The 17443-nt window shown below is 36.4% G+C and overlaps 1 protein-coding gene across 1 annotated transcript in view; it reads right to left on the bottom strand.

Annotated features, from left to right (window-relative positions):
- CNTNAP4 (contactin associated protein family member 4) overlaps positions 1-17443 on the bottom strand; it is a 247457-nt gene that overhangs the window by 25883 nt on the left and 204131 nt on the right. The window contains 3 exon segments of the mRNA XM_055304701.1: positions 10566-10784; positions 11508-11534; positions 11537-11677. Coding sequence (XP_055160676.1) covers positions 10566-10784; positions 11508-11534; positions 11537-11677 — 387 coding nt within the window.

Below are 17443 nucleotides of genomic sequence, written 5' to 3'. Positions count from 1 at the left end.
TCAGACCTCCCTATTTATTCTCACACTCTGCTGACTCATCTCAACAGAATGTCGAGAACTCAGTTAAGTCTTTGACCAAATTCTCCTAGCATCTTTGCTGGAGTTTTGTCTGCTCGACAAGGAATCCCATGGCTTCTTCCTCAATTTCTTTCAGAAGTGTTCTATAGTTTTTAGGGTATAGATCCTTTATCTCTTTGGTTAGGTTTATTCCTAGGTATCTTATGATTTTGGGTGCAATTGTAAATGGGATAGACTCCTTAATTTCTCTTTCTTCAGTCTCAGTGTATAGAAATGCACAAAGAGATGGAAAAATATTCCATGCTCATGGATTGGCAGAATTAATATTGTGAAAATGTCAATGTTACCCAGGGCAATTTACACGTTCAATGCAATCCCTATCAAAATACCATGGACTTTCTTCAGAGAGTTAGAACAAACTATTTTAAGATTTGTGTGGAATCAGAAAAGACCCCAAATAGCCAGGGGAATTTTAAAAAAGAAAACCATATCTGGGGGCATCACAATGCCAGATTTCAGGTTGTACTACAAAGCTGTGGTCATCAAGACAGTGTGGTACTGGCACAAAAACAGACACATAGATCAATGGAACAGAATAGAGAACCCAGAAGTGGACCCTGAACTTTATGGTCAACTAATATTTGATAAAGGAGGAAAGACGATCCACTGGAAGAAAGACAGTCTCTTCAACAAATGGTGCTGGGAAAATTGGACATCCACATGCAGAAGAATGAAACTAGACCACTCCCTTGCACCATACACAAAGATAAACTCAAAATGGATGAAAGATCTAAATGTGAGACAAGATTCCATCAAAATCCTAGAGGAGAACACAGGCAACACCCTTTTTGAACTTGGACACAGTAACTTCTTGCAAGATACATCCACGAAGGCAAAAGAAACAAAAGCAAAAATGAACTATTGGGACTTCATCAAGATAAGAAGCTTTTGCACAGCAAAGGATACAGTCAACAAAACTCAAAGGCAACCTACAGAATGGGAGAAGATATTTGCAAATGACATTTCAGATAAATGGCTAGTTTCCAAAATCTATAAAGAACTTATTAAACTCAACAGCAAAGAAACAAACAATCCAATCATGAAATGGGCAAAAGACATCAACAGAAATCTCACAGAGGAAGACATAGACATGGCCAACATGCACATGAAAAAATGCTCCGCATCACTTGCCATCAGGGAAATACAAATCAAAACCACAATGAGATACCACCTCACACCAGTGAGAATGGGGAAAATTAACAAGGCAGGAAACCAGAAATGTTGGAGAGGATGTGGAGAAAAGGGAACCCTCTTACACTGTTGGTGGAAATGTGAACTGGTGCAGCCACTCTGGAAAACTGTGTGGAGGTTCCTCAAAGAGTTAAAAATAGACCTGCCCTACGACCCAGCAATTGCACTGTTGGGGATTTACCCCAAAGATACAGATGCAATGAAACGCCAGGACACCTGCACCCCAATGTTTCTAGCAGCAATGTCCACAATAGCCAAACTGTGGAAGGAGCCTCGGTGTTCATCGAAAGATGAATGGATAAAGAAGATGTGGTTTATGTATACAATGGAATATTACTCAGACATTAGAAACGACAAATACCCACCATTTGCTTCAACGTGGATGGAACTGGAGGGTATTATGCTGAGTGAAATAAGTCAATTGGAGAAGGACAGACATTACATGTTCTCATTCATTTGGGGAATATAAATAATAGTGAAAGGGAAAAGAAGGGAAGGGAGAAGAAATGGGTAGGAAATATCAGAAAGGGAGACAGAACATAGACTCCTAACTCTGGAAAACGAACTAGGGGTGGTGGAGGGGGAGGAGGGCAGGGGGTGGGGGTGACTGGGTGATGGGCACTGAGGGGGGCACCTGACGGGATGAGCACTGTGTTATTCTGTATGTTGGTAAATTGAACACCAATAAAAAATAAATTTATATATAAAAAAAAAGGAATCCCATAGCTTTGCTTATAGCTTTGGCCCGGGGACTCTGGAGGAGGGTTAGGTGCTGGGAAGTCTGGATTACAGGTGGATTCCTGGTGTATTTCCTTTATTTCGTGTTATAGTACTTTAAATCATGATATATATAGTTTATAGGACAGAGTAGTGTTAAATCATGGTGTGTTAAGCATTTGACACTCTGAAGCAGCAAGTTTCTTTGATTTAGGAGTTGAACTCCCTCTGCTAGTGACATCATAATAACTAGATAATGTGGGAGTCCAACAGCTAAATACAGTTCCTTTTCATCTGTCCCAGCTTGTTTATTCTTATTCTTATTTGTTTTGTTCTAGACAAGGAGCTAGAGGCATAGAGAATTCCAGGGACAAGCCCACAGGGCACACAGCTGAGGAAATATTAAAATAAACACATTCGGTTGATGCAGAACAGGACAAGAATCTACAGTTGGCCTTTTCTTGCAAGGGAGTCGCTTTCTCTCCACACCAAAATATGGTCAAAAAAGATCATTTTCATTCTCTTCTATTTCTTAGATCATTTTTATTTATTTATTTATGATAGTCACAGAGAGAGAGAGGCAGGCAGAGACACAGGCAGAGGGAGAAGCAGGCTCCATGCACCAGGAGCCCGACATGGGATTCGATCCTGGGTCTCCAGGATCGCGCCCTGGGCCAAAGGCAGGCACCAAACCACTGCGCCACCCAGGGATCCCTCTTAGATCATTTTTGGTTTGAAAAACATTCCAGTTCTGCAAGCTCTACTTAGTAGTTCTTCGCTGGGCATGGTGTCTGACACAGAGGGTATGGAATTATATGCAACTGAACTTGCCCTCAAAGAGCTCAGGGTCTAATAATGGATTTAGACTGGGAAACACATGATGTTAATAGTAGGAATAGGTACCCAGTGGACAAGAAGGTCAGAGGACGGAGATAACAGAAAAAAAACCCATCGTCTGTATGAAATACATATATTTGTAATAGTGAGAAGAAAATCGACACCTAGTCTTGTAAACAGGACTTCTGTATTGTGTACTTGTGAAGAGTTAATGTTTATCTAATCGAGCAGTTTTAAACTATATTTTTAATTATCAGAAAGAAAGGTCTAATTAGACATAAACATACATGGGATACATGTGTTGAGGATTTTTACTTTACCATTAGATTTCAAGTTAAAAATTTCTTACTTTAAGATGAACTATTCTGAAGAACACAGCCAATGTAAATACTATTGAGCTTGAAAGCTTAATTAAAGATTCCAATGACTTTTCAGGGTTAGAGTAGGTCCAATTAAAATGAGCTGCAGTTTGATTAATTGATTCTGGATGTTTCCACTGAGCTATTATGTTTGGAACTGTCTTCCAATTAATTTCCTATCAATTTTCCTGCCATGCTATATCAGATATAATGAATTCTGGAACTTCACAAACACTAGGTATCTTGTGAAACTAATACTCAACCTTCCTATGTGAAGGAATAAAACTGAATCTGTCCACTTACGTAACAGTACTGGCATCTGCACCTAATAGGTGTGCTAGGTGATAAACAGAGATCGAGTCCAACCCTTTTATCATGTTCATGATTCTCAGGCAATGAGTCTAAGTGACAGATGCTATTGTCATGAAATACGAGCTGGCTCTTTCCTATGCCAATTTTTTTTTTTTTTGAGCAGGAAGAGCTTTAATTTTTTAATGGCAAATTATTTATGTGCTGTGCATGAATCTTACTGAAGATTAATTAGAAACAACTGCATATTTTCCCAGGGGCCTAGAAAAAAAAAAGAAATCATGATCTCACATTTCTCTTTAAAATTTAAAGTTCTAAAGGCAGCTAAGGCCCTGACCACTGATCAACTTGGAACAGAAAAGTGATAACACCTGCAAGGGCCCAGGACCAAATCAGGGGGTTGAAGGGAAAAACTGGTCTTCTGTGTATTATGCATTGGACCTTTAGTCCTGGTTTACCCAGCCATCCTGAGGGAAGACTTAGCCTTGTAGAAATGGTGCATTAATGGACAAAGCTGTGAGACTGGACCTCAGCTATGATTTTGCCATAGAACATTCCTCACTGAGCATGACCCTAGGAGAGCCAGGAGGAAGAGGAATGTTCTCCCTCTTGTTCAAAGAACTGTTATGGTTGAAATAGGAAGTGAGTGTAGTCAACAGTGTCATAGGACAGAAAAAGCAGGCACAGTTCCCTGCAGTGGTGAGAATTTGCTCTGGTGGTAGTCACAGTAGAAAAATGTGGGTCTATTTAGTTTTCTCACATTCCAAGGCCACAAACCTCTCTGGTTTGACCTACTAAGGCATATTTTAAAGAAATGAACTGTTGATGGTATAAATCATATTCTCTGCTCTTGAGAGATCCCATGTGAATACTGATTTCAGTCAATGGTCACTAAGATTTGCTCACTAAACATGCAAAAGTACACCACGTGCTTCTCAAGCTAATTGTGGAACAGACATCTCAAGGAGGAGAGAACACAATTGAAGTAAGTGATATGATTACACGAAAGAGAAATATGGCTTTCATTGCACTGCACTTTGGTGATGTGGGAACATATTTACTACAAACGAAAAGCAGATTGAAATAAAAATTATTCAAATGTAAAAATTTTTGACATTCTCTTCCCATAACTATTTTAGCCTATCAAAAGTAAACTAAAAGTAAAAAGACAAAATCTAGAATACATTATAATTAACAACTCCTAGACACTACTATTATGTATATGAAAATACAACCACAGAGAAGAAATTTGTAATCAATTTATCTGAAATAAATCCAAAATATATACAGAATTCTTATAAATCTTTTTTTTAAAGTAGATTCCATGCCCAGGGTGGAACCCAATATAGGGCTTGAACTTAACAACCGTAAGATCAAGACCTGGGCTGAGATCAAGAATTGGACACTTAACCTACTGAGCCATGTAGGGCCCCCCTCCTTTTTTTTTTTTTAAAGAAAAAAGAAGATAAAACAGCCACATCATTAAGGAGGATATCCAAATGGTCAATAGCTATTTGGCAGTATCTCTTAATGCTTAACATATGCACATCTTATGACCCAGTAATTCCACTGTTAGGTATAGACCCAACAGAAATACAAGCATATGTTCACCAAAAGATCAGTACAAGGATGTATCTGTGGTATCCAACTTTCCAAGTATACAAGTGCCCATTCACAGGAAATAAATTCACAGTAAATAATTTGTACTGGTACGCTCAGTTTCCTAAAAGATTCCTGGGTGATACTAATGTGGAGGTAAGGGTGAGAACCAACCTTCAGAGCTCCAATATGCTCAGAGTTCAACATTAACCTTTGTGTATGGCATTTAGAAACTGTTTGCTCCAGAAGCTCAATAAATATTTGTGGATTTGATGCAATTCAAATGCAATGCAAATGACTTTGTCTATGTCAGGAGTTCTCACTTCTCCTTCAGGTCCTAGTCACAAAGTACTGAGATGGAGTTTGCCCCATTTAAAAACCTGTCAGTAAAAGAATTTAGATTGCAAACAAAATTTGCAGAGCTAGTTGAATGAAAATCAATTCAAGGCTAATTTAAGAAGCTTCTAAGAAAAATGCTGAGTTTACAAACCAAAATAGAAAATGACCACTGTCACATTTCAGCTTAAAAAATGATTGATTCTTTTTTTCCCCATCATTTCCGTGGTTGGAGAAAGTTTGTGGGGGAAACGCTAACAGCAGTGACTCTTGACAGTGAGTCCTCGTTGTAACAGGGTCAAGGGCATATGTTTAATACACTAATTATCATCATGCCACTAAACTTATTTTTTTAAGTAATAAATAGCACCTTCGAATAGGACTGTTCAACTCAGGTCATAAATCACCCACAAACAAAAAAGAGAAAGTGAAAGAATGTGAAAAGGTCGGGAAAGACTCTGCACCATAATTAAGAACAAGAATGGAGAAAGATGGGCTAGAATTAGAGGGTGAATCATCATTTTTGTTACAAAAAGCAATGTGATGGTTGGGATATTTGGGGAAGGGGAGAAGATAGTCAATGTGCTGGCGCTCACTGTCTCTATTTATCACAGTACATTCATGTTAACTTTTTTCACTTTTTCATACAAGGTTTGAGGTCCATCGTTTTATTACTCCTTCACAGTGCACGGCATCCTATAGTTTAGATTAACTGAAGATAATTGTTCCAATATTTTGAACCATAGCGATTGTTCAAAACCTCTGTTTTATACTTCTTCGGTGTAGACTAACACTAATTCCACCTCTGAAACTCTCATTTCCTTCTTTCTATGTCAGTGGTCATGTATCATTGTTGCCCAGCTGAATCACATTTTTAATCATGCCTTCTATTTATTTTTACTGATTTTGCTCAGAAGGTAAAGCATCAGTCTTGCATCAGAGATGCACTCTGAGATGTGAACACACTTTATGACTGATTTTTAAGGGAGAGACTGAAGCCAGCAATAGAGAAAACATACTCAATGTTTTCATGTTATCCCATTCTACCAGTCACTTCTGAGAGACCGCCAAAACCCTTAACCTTGAAAAATTGTAATGTCAATAAATTTCATCAACAAAGGCCCGGCTGTGGTAGCACAGTGAGGTGGAGAATATTACTGAAATCAAAATGAACATGCATTCAAATACCCACAACATTTTACTTGTAGTAAAAGTGTTAAAGATATATCTCAAACATAGTTCTACATCATAAAAATTTCTTATGTTTCATCTTTGTAGTATTATAAAGTAACTTTATTTGATAATTGAAATATTCCACAATAGTGTTAGTGTTTTCTGCCAAATTTGTTTACAAACAAGAAGGTACATTTTTGGTAAAAGCCACTAAATTCTGAGATACTAACACAATCTGTCTTAGATTAACTAACATTAGCTTAGTCTTACAGTTTTATCCCTTGTTTATAAAGATTGTGTTTCTATGTAACTTAAAAGTACTATTGTCATCGTCATCATCATCATCAACATCATCATCTGGATTCAAACATTTTTTTAGGAGAAAAAGTTATAGTAGACACTTACTCTTTACAGTTACATTTATCTCATTAATACATCCTGATACTCCAAAACAAATGATATCCATTATGCATACTTAAAATACTGATTAGCCATAATTATTTTTAAGATGGATGGGTGAACTACTAATTAAACTCTTGAACTTGTAAGTAAGGAGAATGAAAGTACCCTTTAAAATCTGAACCAGAAGATCAATTCTGTTAAATCAGGGCAGAGACTGCTAGTCATGGCTCTGAGAACAGACTTAGTTCTAGAATATTGGAAAGTATTCATATGCGAGGAACAGTGTCCAAGAGAAGGTCTCTTCAATATCCGATGTGTGCTGGCACAGAACATATGAATCAAGAAACCTGGTTTCCTGGGAGTGTGTGATCATGGGGTGGGGAGGATCTCATTGAAGGAAAGGAGGAAAGGAAACATTTTCTCTTGGCTGTCAAGAAGGACCAGCAGTCTTTTGCAGTCTGGCAGGAGTATGGTTTATATGGTTTATAGGGTTTATAGTATATAATTCAGACTGAATGGTCAGGGAACAGCTTGAATCATCCTACAAATTAGGATACAGGAAGAAAACAAGAAATGCTAACTTCAGTTGAAATTACAAACTGAGAAATGATGTGAGGATCCCAGAGACCTACAAAGAAGTGTCTTGTCCTTGAGAAGATTAGTAGGAGTTAAGAAGTAACACACAGCAACAACCAACCCATCACAAGTTGTGTGCATTGACACTTCAAGCATGACCCAGTGCTGGTTTTCACCATCTCCTCTCCAGCCTCTGCCACCATTAACTCCCACAGGGACCACCCCTGTAGCCTGCTTCTACCTCATTCCCTCCAACCATGTTCTTCACAGCAGCAAGGAGGACGTGGAAAAATGTACATTAGATCATGCCACTTTTCTGGGCCTTAGAATAAAATCCAGATTCCTTGCCATGGTCATACAAGACCCAATTGGACCATGATTCACACCATGCCTTCCCTCAGATCAATTCTCTCCTCTGGCCATGATGGCTTCCTCCCTGCTCCCTGACTCCTAAAGCTCCTTCCCTCCACTTTGAGCATGGTCCCTCCACCAATTCTCTGCCTTCAGATGTTCACAGTTTCCCTCTTCTGCTTCCTCTGGCCTTTCTTCAAATGTAAGATCATCAGGGAGCACTCCCCTGACCACCTTAAAGTAGAAAGAACCCCAACTCAAATCATTGCCTGACTTTTTAAAGTATGTATCATTATCTGAAGTTGTATACACACACACACACACACACATACAAATATGTAGGCATGCATGCGTGTACACAATATGTATTATATTAATAACATATATTTTCAATAACATCCATTTGTCTTACTATTTACTCTTTTATTGGCTGCCTCTTGTCTCTTCCACTGAGACATACTATCAGGAATGCAGAGAGCTACTTTTTGACCTTAATAAGTGCTACATTAAATTAGCTCTAATTTTTACTGATATTTTTACTACTTTTTACCCACTTTGCACTAATTCAGTGTAAACTTTTACATTATAATTTAACCCCCAATGAAGTATTTTCATTTAGAAATTTAAAAAATATTGTGATTTGTTTGATAGTAATGTTATAAATTGATAAATATTTTACTGTGTAAGTAATCATTTTTATTAACTTGGTTGGGGCCCTTTCCTAAGAATGGTGCACTCCTGTGGTAGAGGTAAAGATAAAAAGAAGACCCTGTTATAGGCCTCTTAATAGCAAGTGACCTGCCTCTCCCTAATAAGTCTTTTTAAAAGTATGAGTCCTTTCAATGTCATCACACTAACCATGTCAATTTTCTTAGTTACCTGTAGTAAAAAGAAGGAAATTGTATAAACAGATTTTTATTAATAGTAGATGTAACATTTTTTTCAGAGATCTTTCTGCCTTTTCTTTTTAGTTTCCAGTGATGTGACTTAACCAGAGTAAAGATTTTAATTCATAAAACTTTCATATAAGGCAGTCCTTGGATTTGAACACATATGGGAATGCCAAAAACCTAACTAATTGCCTCCATAAAGATGAAATCTCTTAGGTATATTTGTTAAAATTATAACACATGATTGATGGCAAAAGACTCAAGTCTGTTCCAACACAGTCTTCTGATATAATAATATTACTTCTGTTACAACTACCTGAAATCAAATTAAGGCCAGGATTCCTATCACACACAAAATATAGTGACTTCATTTCAATGACGTTAAAACTCACACAAAGGATGAAAGGTCATGTTCAGATGAACTGCAGCAGATTTCACTGAAAAATTCGAGGACTGTTTCAACCTTCTCAATTTCCAAGAATAGTAAGGCTATTTCCAAAATACTGACAGATTTTAAATTGCCATGCCTTTGGGATGCAGCCATCTCTTAGTTTTTGTATATCAAGAAATATGTATGTCAATTTCCTGACTGAGTTTCCAGCATGCTACTAAAGGAAAAGTTATGTATTCCAAGTATTCCTTACTGTTTCTATACCCTTAAATAAGGCAGTTGCGTGGCCCCAAGATTATGATTAGATTGTCCATTATAGTGCCCTACTCATAGAAGCTGTTCATTTAAATATTTATTGAGTGAAAGAATAAATGATAGAACTAAGGAATATATAAATTCAATAGAAATCCCAAAACTGTCTTAGTCAAATAAGTCACAAATAGGCTTATCTTTTGCAGTGAGAATAATAAAACAAGATTATTAAGCAATGAAAGATGTAATGGGAATCTGCTGAATTTTGTTCTAAAACATAACTCCTAAAAATGCTTGAAATATGATTTCTAATCATTTATAGTTTATTCTGCTTTATAGAGTTGTTGTGTCCTTATTTACATTAAAATATGTGAAAAGTGATCAAGTAAATAATTCCTTGAACTTAATAGTTGATGAGTTCCATACAGTAATTAGCAAAGATTAAAAATAAACACTTCCAGAAGGATTCCACTATACAATGTATAGATTCCAAGTGAATGTATTTAGGCAATAAAGGAACATTTGGATGTTAGTATGAGGTAGATGATCAGAAGGTATCTGAAAAACAGGCAAAATGAGAGACGTCAGCAGAAGAACTGCTCCTGCTTTTCTTTTTTTCTTCTATTGGCCTGTTTTTTGACAGGGGTCCCTGTTTGGCATCAGCTGGAATTACAAGGAGGGCTCCTTAAATCCTCTGAGAACAAAGATAAACACCGCCGACAAAACACTAAAAGCACTAATGCAAAAAAAAAAAAAAAAACAAAACCCCCAAAACCCAAATTGGAACAAATTCCATAATCTGTAATATTGAGAATCCTGGTTTCAGAATGAATCAAACACAAATTTAAATCTCATTTACTAGGTAGATTCCTGAAGGCAAGGCATTTCAAGCCCTTGTACCTCAGTTAGTTCATCTGTAAAATGGGGTTAACCTACTTCACAGGTTGGTTAAGAGGACGAACTCAAACACGGGCATAGTTGAGCACATAGGCTCCCAATAAATGATGGCTTGTTGTTGTTATTGGTTGGTATTATTTCATTTCTGCCCACCTCTGCACTTATATCATACAGTTAAGCAACAAACTGCCTAACAACAGAACTTACCCACAAAGAGTTGACTGTTGAGCTGTAAAAGGACATGCCCATCGGCGGGAGCAGGCTGCGTCTTTGGTAAGAGCTGATCCACTCGAAGAGATGCCTCTTTCATGTTCCGTTCCACCCTGACATGGTGCCACTGGTTGTCGTTGAAATGAGTGGGTGATTGCACCGAGATTTCAAAAGGCCCATTGCCCACATCAAATGAAAAGGTCACTACTGCTGGAGCTGTAAATATTACATATGAAGATTGTTCGAGTGAGGCCACATGGTGGACAGCAGAGCCCTTGACACACTTAGGAATAGCACCACGGCGTAGCAATCACAAAATATAAAGGCAATGGCTTAAGTCTTATGGAAGGAAATGATAGCATCCGTCAAGACTAAATGTGGAATGAGATCGTAAAATACATTCAGAAAAAAACCCAGATTTTAAGAACTTCATCCTCAGAGTTAATTTTGCATATTGATGAAGAGTAAGGCTAGTTGGCCAGAACAAGAAAACTAATAGCTTCTGACATTTTAGGTAAAACTCATTTTTACAACGATTCAAAGTTTATCTGATTTTAAAAGCATGTAAGACACAGTTGATATTAAGATACTAATAGTGGCCTAAGAGTATACAAAAATTATATTGTATACAAGATTATATGGCTGGTTTATTTAATTAACTCTGTAATTTACCGAGAATTTATTTTTTAAAAAAAATTTAATTATTTGGACTTAAAACTCTTCTGAAATTGGTTCCAGAGAATACCAATTATTTCCCAAATCATCGTGTTAAATATTATTTCTTGCAAAAAAGCTAACCTAATATTATAGATTTTTTTTTCCAAAAGGACAAAATGAAAAGATTTAGTTGATAAAGTGGAAACACAGTACTTTAACAATTAGTGAAAGGATTTACTACTAAATAGAATCCCACAGGCTTCTAAGGAAAAGGAGACTCACAGCGTAGCTCTATCCTTATAAAATCGGTAATCCCAGGTTCTCTAAAAATACCCCAGATGAAGCTGTTGTCTTAAAAAAGAAAGACACATCTGCACTAAGTTCTCCATGGAAAGTAGGAAAATGAAGGTATGAAGCCTCAGTATTGAAGGAAGCTGAATTCCAAAATGACCCTGTTTAAAAAAAAAAAAGAAAAAATCAAAGACAAAAATTCATAAAATAAAATGAATGGCATAATTACATTTTTTATTTTAGCATTTCTACTATTAAAAATACTGCTAATTTATACAAATCCGATTTTCTTTTAACTATATAGTATACACGACATGAGCATAAGATTGGAGATTTTACAAGGATTGCAATCCTAGATTCCTTCCAACGTAGGAGAGGAATGAACATTGCAGAAATGTTCTGAATGTTATATTTCATATAAGAAAATTGACCTCACCCTAAATACCACCCTCTGCCAAAGTGATATGGTAAGAATCTGCCAAACACTGATAAATAGACATAATTTTTTTATAACTTGAAAATTGAAATACCTACAATCCTTTGGATTACAAAAAATCTAAAGAAGCTCAAAGCATTTTTTGTTTTGACACTTCTAATGCACACACTTCACAAAATTACACCTTCAACTAACTGTTTTCATTAATGGGCTTTGCAGTTTTCTAAACTGGCATTCAAAATATTCTCTACTAATTAAAGATCAAGATACTATTTAGTCTGTGCTATACTGATCTTCTCATGAAAATGCTCTTTTCATTCAAAATTACCTTTGCTTTGTTTGTAATAGTGAAGTAGATAAACAGCAGGAAAGGGCTCTCAAAAACTTTAAAAATATTCACTATAAGGAGAAAATATGTAAAAGCTTGGGGTATAAGTTAAAAGGTCTGAAAAAAAACACTTATGTGGACTATAAATTTAATTATAATTTCTATCCACATGCAACTTCTTATCTTCACTTTCCCATTCATCTTGTTGTTGTTGTATCTACAACTTTCCTTTTGAAAAAATACTGTGGGACACATATAGCAGACGGTATGGGAAATAAAATAGAAATGCAGGGGCATGAAGTGGCAGGAGTGAGATCCAAGTGGCTATGTGTGGTTGATGAGAAGCACTATCAGAGAAATGAGCTGTGTATTGCTGCTGCCACCAGCAAGCTCTCGACACATCAAATATAAATATATATATCGAGTTTTAAGCAACTGTCTCTATACGCACTCACAGCATTGGTTAAAATTCTATCTAAATTACCTTCCTGGAAGACGTATTGATCCACTAAAGTTAGAAAACAGTAATTTCAAAACAATGGTTCATTATGTTAGCAGGGAACAGACACCTAGAGTTAAAAATCACAAACTCGACTCAGCCTCTATCTATTCCTTAGATTTTAATTTATTTTTCTATAAATTCTGGACCAAACAAGCAGTGGTTGTATCTATTTTACTTTTTCTGTTTTTCTTATGGACTTGACTCAAAAGTCAATTCTCAGCTCATCTGTGAACAATTTTAGAGCTGAATTTATTCAGCTGAGAATATACTTTGAGGGCTTTTTTTCCCCTATAGCCAAATGAAACTGTATATTATCTGAGTTTGCCAAGCCTAGTCCTTATTTCCATTTTACAGTTATTTCTACGCTTAGACATTTTGATCTCTAGGAAAGAATGCAAGAAAATGCAAAATATCAAGTCAGGGATAACAACGCATTTGTGTTCTTAAAAGTTATTACCTGACCTATTTCTGGAAGGGATTAAATGCCTTCTGTTGAAATGTGCTACACATGAAAATTAAAGTTGTAACTTTAAATTATGGAATATCATTGAATCTTATACATTTGGTCAGATTAAAAAGAAGAACACAGAATTCCTTAAAGGTCTAAATTAGATAATATCATTTTAAGACATAATATTTCAATTGTTTCATTTTTAAATCACAATTAACCCAATAAAGCATCCTATCGAAAGGCTTCAGGGGACTGGCTGAAGAAACAGTAAAACAATTCTTTGAACTGCTGCTATCTTTACAATGAATGCTTTTATAGCAATGAAAAAAATGTATTACCTTAGGTAGCTTAAACATTCTCACACATGGAATTGTGCCTATTTTGTCTAGTTAGCAAACCTCGTTGTGCAGATTCACAATAGGTAAAAAACCAGAGAACATCTTATTGGAGTAAGAAATTGCTGCTAATTCAAAACAATCATAAAGAAAGCAAAGGCCAATATTTCCATGTTCAAATAATTCTTACGGCATAGGATACCTCAGCTCTGTACAGACTGTGCTTAGAAGCACCCAGAAGAATGTGAACTGCCTCAGAGAGGAGGGGAAAGAGCAGGAGGCAGAGCAGAGCCCAGCAGGCAGGCCCCAGCAGGAAGCTGCAGGTCTTTTGAAGAGAGAGTTCCTGGCTAAGGTGGTTTAAAAATCCTTAAGAGGCACCAGTAACAGATTTGAATGCAATCACTTGCTCGATTAGTCAGGAGAGTTAGACTCCTTTTATTAGCCCAACAAAAACAAATCATGATGTGTTATTCTATGTAATTAACAATTGTAAATAATTTTAAGTTATTAATAATGAACATGTTTTCAATTAAATTCAGTATAGGATACCAAATATTTGAAATGATTCCTTTGGGAATTCCACCTTTTATCTTTCCAAAATTAAAAATAAATGTAGTGGCTAATGGGATCCATACTGTTATTTGCAGAGAAGAAGATGATGTACTAAGGATTTAATTCCATACACAAAGTAAAAAGAGCTCATTTAGGGAAATTAACTTAGTAGAATGTCAAGATTAGAAGTAATTTTAAAAATACTCCTTTTGCTAAACTTTTTTTTATCACGAATGGATTATCCTTTAAACATAACAGATTTATAGACACAAAGTGGAGCAGTGGTTTTCTAGGACTGAGGAGAAAAGGCAGGTGGAGAATTAAAGGTGCTAAGGGGTGCAGAGTTCTTTTTGGGTAACAAAAATGTTCTAAAATTGATTGTAGTAATGGTTACACAATGCTGTGACTATACTATAAGACACTGAAAAGTTCATTTTATATACATGAATTGTATGTAAATTATATCTCAATAAAGCTGTTTTAAAAAAAGAACAGGGATCCCTGGGTGGCGCAGCGGTTTGGTGCCTGCCTTTGGCCCAGGGCGCGATCCTGGAGACCCGGGATCAAATCCCACATCGGGCTCCCGGTGCGTGGAGCCTGCTTCTCCCTCTGCCTGTGTCTCTGCCTCTCTCTCTCTCTCTCTCTCTGTGACTATCATAAATAAATAAAAATTAAAAGAAAAAAAAATTTAAAAAAAAGAACAGAATTTGAAAAGCTATTATTTTTAAGGCACTGTGTTTTACTTTTAAAAGCAGAATGTATATGACATGCTAACCTTACCTTTCTTTCTTTATTGAGGTATTATTGACACGTAAAGAGCTGTACACACATAATGTATATAACTTGGTAAGTTTGGTAACACTACCTTTCTTTTATTTTTTTATATTTTTTTATTCTTATTTTTTTAACACTACCTTTCTTAAAGGTAAATAGGCAAGGGATAATTTACTAGTCAAGTGGATCTTTCTGAATGTGTAAGACTCATTTTAAAGAGCCAGAAAAACAATTTCTTTCATTAGAATTTTTGTTTTGAGATAACTATAGATTCTCATGCAGTTTTAAGAAATACTACAGAAAGATTTTGTGTACCCTTTAGCTAGTTTTCTCCAGCAGTAACATCTTGCAAAACCATAGTACAGTACTGAAATCAGGATGTGGACACTGATACTAGTCAAGACGCATGACATCTGTATCACTGTAAATACTCCTCATGCTTCTCTTTTATAGCTTCACCCACTTCCCTCCTGCCTCACCCTAATCAGTTCTCTGATGTCATCTAAAGAATATTCTATAAATAAAGGCATACAGTATATAGTACTTTGAGATTAACATATTTTTCACTCAGATTTACTCTCTGAAGATATACCAGGCTGGTGTGTGTGTCAGTAGCTCATTCCTTTTTATTGCTGAGCCATATTCCATATATGGAAAATTAGTTTAACCATTCTGTTGAAAGACATCTGGATTGTTTCTAGTTTTCAGCTATTATAAACAAAGCTGCTCTGAACATCTATGTGTAACTTTTTGTATGAATATAAATTCTCAGTTTTCTGGAATAAATGCCCAGGAGTACAATCCCTGAGTCATATGAGAGCTGCATGTTTTACTTTTTGTTAAACTGCCAGACTCCTTTCCAGAGTAGCTATATCATTTACAACCACACCACCAATGTGTGAGTGATCAGGTTTCTTTATCTCCTGACCAGAATTCAGTGTCACTCTCTTTTTTCAGCCATTTGAAAGGTATGCAGTGACATCTCATTGTGGTTTGGTATGCATTTGCCTAATGGCTAATGATTTTGAGTATCTTTGTGTGTGTTTGCCATCTGTGGTCCTTTGGTGAAATCTCTCTTCCTGTCTTTTACCCATTACGGCTTTGGCTTGCAGATGGCCACCTTCTCACATGGCCTTTCCTCTGTGCACAGGTGGGAAGAGAGAACTCTCTGGTGTCTCTTTCTCTTCATATAAGGACACCAGTCTAATTAAATAGGACCTTACAACCTCATTTAACCTAAAGACCTCCTTAAAGACCCTAATCACCTAATACAGTTACATTGGGATTAGGGCTTCAATATATAAACTTTGGAGGTGATGAAACAATTTAATCCATAAAATTCATATTTTAATTGGATTATTGTTTTACACTGTTGATTTCAGAGGGTCATTTATATATTCTAGTTACTAATCCTTTGTCAATTCTCAGTCCTCATCTTACTTAACCTACCAACAACAATTAACATAGCTGATTATTTTCCCCTCCTTGAAACATTTTCTTCACTTGGATCCAGAAATACCAACACTCTTTTGCCTTTCTCATTAGTGCTATAATTCTGTTTCTTTCTTTCTTCCTCCTTACCTCTTTTGCCTTTCTCATTAGTGCTATAATTCTGTTTCTTTCTTTCTTCCTCCTTACCTCTTTTGCCTTTCTCATTAGTGCTATAATTCTGTTTCTTTCTTTCTTCCTCCTTACCTCCTCCATCTGTTAGTATTGGAATGCCACCAACCCTTACTATTATGCTTCTCCATCCACAATAACTCTTGCTGGCGCACCATCTCATGGCTTTAAATATGCTGATGACTTACGAATACATATCTGAAGCCTGGAACTCTCAAATGAACAACTCCACATCTCTACCTGAACACCTCCATCTCAACTTTAATATGTTCAAAAACTGAGTTCTTTATATTCTTCTGCAATTCCTTGACTTCTCCTTCTTGATTAATGCCAATTCTGTGCCTCCAATTGGTTATTAGACCAAATACCATGGTGTTATTCTTGACTCTTCCGCAATCTACACTGATCCATCAGCAAACTGTTTTGCCTCTCTTTTTGAACTATTCAAAAGACTACAACTATTGTCATTGTGCCCATGGCCCAAGCCACCATGACCCCTCAGCTGGAATGGTATATGGTCTCATAAATGGCCTCCTTGCTTCCACATTTCCTACTAAATCTCATTAAAATGTAAATTAGATCACACCAATCCTCTACTCAAAATTCTCTGTTTTCCAGTCTCACTGAAGTTAAAAAATAAAGACCTCTCAAAACCCTCTACTATGATTTGACTACCAGATCTTCTAATGTCTTCTGCTATTCCTTGTTCACTCTGCTGCACACATTTCAACCACCTTGCTCTTCCATGAATATACCAGCTATACTCCCATCTCTGCATGGATACTCTGGCTTCTTCCTCTGTCTAGAGTACTCTTTCATAGATATACAGATGTCTTGCTCCCTTATTTCCATCAGATTTTTATTCAAATGCCATCTTCTTAGAATTTTATGACCATTCTATTTAAATATTTCAATCCCACACCCCTCAC

This window comes from Nyctereutes procyonoides, unplaced genomic scaffold (assembly GCF_905146905.1).
Source record: "Nyctereutes procyonoides isolate TBG_1078 unplaced genomic scaffold, NYPRO_anot_genome, whole genome shotgun sequence".
Taxonomy (NCBI): domain Eukaryota; kingdom Metazoa; phylum Chordata; class Mammalia; order Carnivora; family Canidae; genus Nyctereutes; species Nyctereutes procyonoides.
This window is presented reverse-complemented; position numbering and strand designations above follow the sequence as displayed.